Raw genomic sequence first — 6,995 nt, forward strand, 5'->3', positions numbered from 1 at the left:
GTTTTTAAGTATAAGTGCTGTTTTTACAAAAAGATAGTTCACATGAAAAAGGACTGTAGTGGCTCTAAGCAGCGGCGGAGCCAGCCCGATCTTGACTGGGCTGGAGCCTATGTGAGTTTTTGAAACTCCAAAAAAAAACCTACATCGCATATGATATATAGGCATATGATGGGCAGACTAGGGAGATGTGCCGCAAGATGATTGGATGATCTTTATATAGGTGGGCACCAATTTTATGTCACTTTGCCTTCAATCCCTTTGGCTGGTTGTTACGTTGCAACTTCCCATTTTCTTATGTTTTAAAAGACTCGTTATCAGCACAAAGCTCAGATTCATGATTTTCACTAGGACAAAGCAAAACCTTGTAAAACAATTCTTGTGGCGCAAAGTCATCCCCTGTAGTAGCAAACTACTTGCTGCACTGCACCTCTCTTCTTTTGGAAATTGACTATTCTCCCTTTCATGAGTCTTCTTTACCTTTGATCCATGGTTCCTCCATTCAATTTAGGGGAAGAAAATATTACAATTGAACTAATAAAAGGAGAAGTGATCGAGTGCTGTCGATTCTAGTGGAGTAGGTCTATCATCGTAGTGTTCAAAATTGGTAACAAATACGATTACACAAAGTTCTTACTTCTTAGTTACTAGTGTAAGCATTTCCTAAAAAAAGTTGTTAGTGTAAGAATTTTTTTCATGTGTTACCAGTAGCCCAAGTGATATTTTTATCCTGGTTCCGCCACTGGCTCTAAGGCATAGAGATGATTGAAAATAGCCTTATACACACACACACATATATATATATGAAGATTATTGAACAACTATAAAATAGATACATATATACATATATATATATATATATATGAAGATTATTGATCAGTTATAAAATTAATGACTCAAGTTGACACTACATCACCATAAATAACCCGTTGTTGAGATATATATCCCACATCGGGAAAAATGGGACATTGCCTGTGGTTTATAAAGGTTTGGGCTACTCCACCCATTGCCAATTGGTTTTGGATGTAAACCCCAGACTACTTCATCATGGTATCATAGTGGGTTACCCACGTCCACGTGTGAAGCCCAATGGCCACACACACTCGACGTCACCCAAATGTTGTCCACGTGTTAGGCTTGAAGATTCGCCACACGTACGGGGGCGTGTTGAGATATATATCCCACATCGGGAAAAACAGGACCTTGCTTGTGGTTTATAAGGGTTTGGGATACTTCACCCATTGCTAATTGGTTTTGGATGTGAACCCCAGACTACTTCATCACCCGTACATGCATATATAGCGAAGCATGAAGGAGTACGATATATGAAAGATCATGATGGAAAGTACTCTAGCTCTCCTCGATCGATCTTGTTACAGGTTCATATCGATTACCTAGTCGAGAACAAACTGTTCACCCATTGCTAATTAGTTTTGGATGTGAACCCCAGACTACTTCATCACCCGTACATGCATGTATAACGAAGCATGAAGGAGTACGATATATGAAAGATCATGATGGAAAGTACTCTAGCTCTCCTCGATCGATCTTGTTACAGGTTCATATCGATTACCTAGTTGAGAACAAACTGTTACTGGCCTACAGTTGATTGATTTCTATGGATGACATTTACAGATCTAGTTCACAAAATCAGAAACAGATATGGAGCAGTTGGAAATATTCTGGAGTTCACATTTATATAAACACGTACAATAAAAGATATACGAAAATATGGAGCATAAACCCAGCAATCATTCATGAAGAAGATTTAAACAGCAATTAAGGGAATTGGAATTAATTACAATAAAAATTAATAAAAAAGAAGCAGAAAATTGGAGGAGTGTTCGTCAAAGTTTCAAAGTACTCTTATCGATGAGTTCCTCAAAATTGGAGGAGTACTAGTTTAACTTGATACCTGCCTACATTCACTAGACTGAGAATTTGCGCTCCATGTATTTTGGTGAGTACTTCATGATTAGATTGATGCCATACTCAAGTTCACTCATGGGCTGATTTGAACGTCTTTTGCGTGAATTAATTTCACTCCTTGCAGCAGCAGCCTGAACCTCCTTTGCAGCAGCAGCCGCGGCGGCTTTCCTTGAGGCGGCAGCAGCATAAGCCTTCTTTTTCGACATTAAAGACTTGTCATAATCCTTCTTTCTCACTGGGTCAGAGAGAAAGTCCAAGGCAGCTTTAACATGCTTGAAAGCCCCTTCAGCAGATGCAGAGACATTCTTATCAGGGTGCACCACGAGTGCCAATTCCTTATATCTTTTATTAACAATTAACGAAGGAGTACATTCAGGGATTCCAAGAACCACATACCAGTTTTTCTTGCTGGACATGGCTTTGTGAATCTTGTATGCTGTGATGAAATTGTCGACGTTGGGCAGATTAGGGTTGAGGTTCCTCGCTTGTGTGGCCTGTTTGATTGCAGCGTCCAACTTTTGGAGCTTGAAATAGGCCTCTGCATCGTCTAGTGCCTTAATAGCAGCCATGGCGTAGAAGTGTGGATCAGAGAGGACAAATCAAAACTAGTGACATTTGGTTGAATTGGATTTATATACAACAACTCTTTTCTTGAAACTTGGGGAACTTGAGTTTGAGGAACGTTTAAGGATTGGAAGTTTAGCAAAGAGTTGGATTTCTATTCTAACTAGGACCTATTGTGTGGCTTTCACTTCCTTCACTAGGGTTTCACACTTCCACAAGTCCCTCCCTTATATGATTACACGTAGAATTTGACGATAGTACCTTTATAAAAAAGTTAGTCAAAAGTTATAAATTATCCCCATGGTTTAGGATTATGGTTATACTTGTCCCTGTGGTTTGAAAATGTCTAATTGTGGTCCTCATGTTTTATATATCGATTAATTTTGGTTCAATTATAACATTCCGTCAAACATCGTTATTGAGGTTCTCACATGCCCGCCACTTTTGGGTTAATTCGTCTTTTGCCTTTAAACCTTAGTAACCCGTTTCTCAATTCTCAGTTTCTACTTCCTTTGTAGCTTTGTGAAGCATCATCGATGTCTGACTGTCAGTGATATATTTACGAACATAAAATAAATAAATAGGTCTAATGGAAACTAACTAAAATCATTGACTGATGAATTCGTTTTATATGATCAATTCAGCAATTTGGTATCTATGGCACGTTTAATTAATTATGAACTAATTAAAGACAAGTGAACTGGGAGAAGAAACAAATCGATATTGATTGCAGATGATTGATTCATATCCGTCTCCCCTCTTATTATTAAATCTCTGAGACCTTGACTATACAGAAATGGATTCCTGATAAGGATATGGGATGTACACCAATTCAATTTCCTTCGCGTGTTAGTAAAAGCATTGATATTTTTACCCGGAATCATTATAATTTCATTATGTGTTAGTCAACACAGTAATTTGATTAAATTATTGACTCTTGGGTTTGGTAAGTAAACATGTCTTTAGTTTGGTATCTAAACTTAGATTATGTTAGCACCTTTTGGTATTTCTATTAGGATTTTAGTTAACTATAAGAATAAAAAAGACACTGGAAATCAATTTAATAAAGAAAAATTGTAACAGATCAAAATACCAAAATATCTAACAGATCTTGACATATTAAATGGTCTTTTTTTTTTCTTGAAGGCTAGATAAAAATGATACTTTTTTGAACTCGAGTTGATCACACATGAAGTATCATGTATCATATGTAGAACAAATGTGATTAAAGAGCAAACAGAGAGTAGAACGAGAGCAAAATAAATACAAATAAAAAATTAAAAAAAGAGATAGAGCAGTAAAAGAGCACAAAAGGAGTCTGAAACGACGCCGAATTAGTTCAGCAAAAACCAAACAAGAAAATAATAACCTGTGTCTGAGCTGGGCCTCTGAGAACATCGCCTGAATCGAACGACTGAAGTTAGCGAGTGGAGCAAAAATGTCGTTCACACTGCGGAGCGTGAAGGTCCCACCGAACTCGGTCTCCCTCGATGAAGCGAGACACCGAGTGTTCGATTTCTTCAGGGCCGCCTGTAGATCCATCCCTACAATCATGGACATCTACAACCTCCAAGACGTCGTCGCCCCTTCTCACCTCCGCTCCGTCGTCGCCGCCGAGATCCGCAAGCACGCCTCCGTCACCAACCCCAAGGTCCCCCCTTCTCTCTATTTCTCTCTCTTCAATCTCCTGAAACGATGCCGTTTTGTTCATCTGTAATTTTAAATAGCCCTAGTTTTATGAGTTGTTTTGTTTATATCAAAATTGGATGATCTGGAAATACATCTTTGCTTTAGTTGGGATAGAAAGTGAAAAATCATGTCCGATTGTGAATAATTTTAGATGGATTGCATTGGTCCTGCTTTGCATTTTCAAAGAATCAAAGCTTGAATGGTTCCATGGTGGTAGCGCAGGTCAGACATTGAGGGGAATACTGGATGTGGAGTGTGAATAATTGCTGTTTTAAGTCGTAAATAATATTATGCATTCAAACAGCATTGGTAATTTGGGGCTAGATTTTTTTTTTTTTTTAGGGTAGATTATGGTGGTATATGCATTCACAACTATGAAAATTGTGTTTTTGTTGATTTCACCTAAATCTAATGCTTACAGTTTTCACCATACTCCCACCAAGTTTTTATCCATTTCTGTTTAGTCACTACCCAGCTCACATACTCATTCAACGCTTGAGGTTTAATTCCATCTATGCAGAAATAATTGGGAAAATGAGGAGTTTAATCCCGCATGGACTTAGATGCTTTGCATTCATACAATACATGTAAAATAGCTTCGGTGGTACTAATTACGTATTGGATCCTGCCTGAGGGCTTGTTTGATACAATTCCTGAATAAACTCAGTACCCCCTATATGATTACCTGAAATCTTGTGTTGAAAGATGTTACTTTTAGGTAGAATATTATGAGCACAAGTCAAATAAACCTCTAGGTGTCCTGAGGTACAACCGTACAACCATATACTATAATTGCTTCCAAACCCGTTGGTTCCTTCAGGATCAGTGTTTTCTCCATCATCATTTATTATATAGCATTATTTCTGTGTTTAGTGGTCAAGTGATGGTCACTTTGCACTGCAATGTCAGTTTGTGCAGATGACATCTACTTCCCAATGTTACTGATAATATTGTGCTAAGCGTTGACCCAAAATTGTTCTCTGAATAATTTACTATATGTGACCTAGAAGGAGACATTATAATGCTGCTGTTATGCCAATGTGCATACAAGGGGGAGATATTGTATGTCTGTTGTATTTTACTACTGCAATAACCTTCGAGTGGGTTTTGTGGTTTCTGTTTGTGACATGTATGTGATATTTTCTCAAGCTTTATGGGAGGTCCATAAATCATAATGTCACTCTACAAGACATTTCCTTTTGACAATGTCCAGATTTAATCAAGTTCACCAGACATAAGGATGAATTATCTTAGCTAAAAACAACTGGCATGAGTTTATACACTAAGTTGGTTGTATATTTGGTTGCTCTCAATTGGCACTAAATCAGAATTGTGATAAAAAATTATGCCACGGTCTGATGTAATTGATAGCATTATTGTGCAGGTCATTGATATGCTGCTCTTCAAGGCAATGGAAGAGTTGAATAACATCACTGAGCATGCAAAGCAGCGACACCACATCATTGGCCAGTATGTTGTGGGTAGCGAAGGACTCATGCAAGATACAGGGATGAAGGACCAGGGTGCCTCGAATTTTCTCAAAGATTTCTACAAGACCAATTATTTTTGAACATTCGACATTCCATGAATGCGCGTTCTCATGTGAATTTGCTTTTGGGTGGGACTTCCTAAATAAAGATGTGCTTGACAATGGTTTTGTATCTCTGTTGAGTTGGAAAGTAGATTGCTAATCTTGCAACAGAATTTCTGTTATGAAGTAACTATTGTTTTAAAATCAAGAACTAGGGCAGCAATCTCAACAGTTGAGCTGTCTAGCTTATTACTTGCCCGAGTATATCTTCCATATTATCTGCATACAGCATACATTTCTCATCCGTTTTCTCCTGTTAGATTAGTAGGCACCTGTATGTGATTGCTGCCGAACGATGTTGTAATCTTGTAATTAAGAAGATTTATAGTTTCTTTGAATAGGAATCGATGTCATTATATAATCAAGCTCTGAAACTGGCAGATTTTAACCTGCAAGCACGTATACAAGGGTTCCGGAAAAAAATTCAGTCAACCTAGTTAAACTAATACTGAACTCATTAAATCTAAAGTAGGGCTGGACATGGGACAGGTCTCATCCTGCGTCCTGTCTTAGACATTGCACTCGGGACGAGATCAGGACGGGTCTTATGTTTTTCAAAGTTGATCCCGGACAAGTCCTGTCCCGAACGAGATCGGGACGGCCTAATCCCGCCGTCCCGGCCAATGCTACAATTGAAAAGAAAAAAATAAATAAATGATGGCTCACCATCCATAATCTATCATGTCTGATGGCTGTGATAACCAGAATTGAACTAGAATAACATATATATTCCACAACTACACAAGTTCATAAAGATCAACAAGCAAACTAAACCAAAAGTATACTTTCAGTACGTGTTTGATGTTCGTTTATCATCAAGAATCAGCTTCTCTAGTGTCACATGATCGCCTATATAGAATGAGAAACAAACCAAAAGTTAACCAGCCACCAGAGCTTAATTTTGAAACCTTCTTTTTTCTTAATAGTGTTATTAGATGATTGGATTAACATACAGGATAAAACATCACCCATCAAACCTTACAGAAGAGACATATTTTACACTAGGAAACTACAACATACAAAACACACCACACAAGCTTATTTGTTATTAGTCGGAACAAAACTAAAGATGCGATGCCTGAAATCTTGAAAATTTAAGCATCAGAGATGTCGATGCTCTTAACCAGGCGCTTCTGCTCGTCTTGTTTGGGCATAGTCACAGTAAGAACCCCATTCCCATAGTAGCCCTTACCTGATCCACCTTTAATTTGGATGAGGAGGTGTC

The 6,995-nt window shown here is 38.0% G+C and overlaps 1 protein-coding gene across 1 annotated transcript; it reads left to right on the forward strand.

Moving 5' to 3' along the window:
- Positions 1-3,815: 3,815 nt before the first annotated feature.
- LOC101298459 (NADH dehydrogenase [ubiquinone] 1 alpha subcomplex subunit 6-like) lies at positions 3,816-5,962 on the forward strand. The gene is made up of 2 exons (XM_004307038.1): positions 3,816-4,141; positions 5,564-5,962. The coding sequence occupies exons 1-2, from the start codon at positions 3,929-3,931 to the stop codon at positions 5,747-5,749; spliced, it is 399 nt and encodes a 132-aa protein (XP_004307086.1). The 5' UTR covers positions 3,816-3,928; the 3' UTR covers positions 5,750-5,962.
- Positions 5,963-6,995: the final 1,033 nt, after the last annotated feature.

Source organism: Fragaria vesca, linkage group LG7, assembly GCF_000184155.1.
Source record: "Fragaria vesca subsp. vesca linkage group LG7, FraVesHawaii_1.0, whole genome shotgun sequence".
Lineage (NCBI taxonomy): Eukaryota > Viridiplantae > Streptophyta > Magnoliopsida > Rosales > Rosaceae > Fragaria > Fragaria vesca.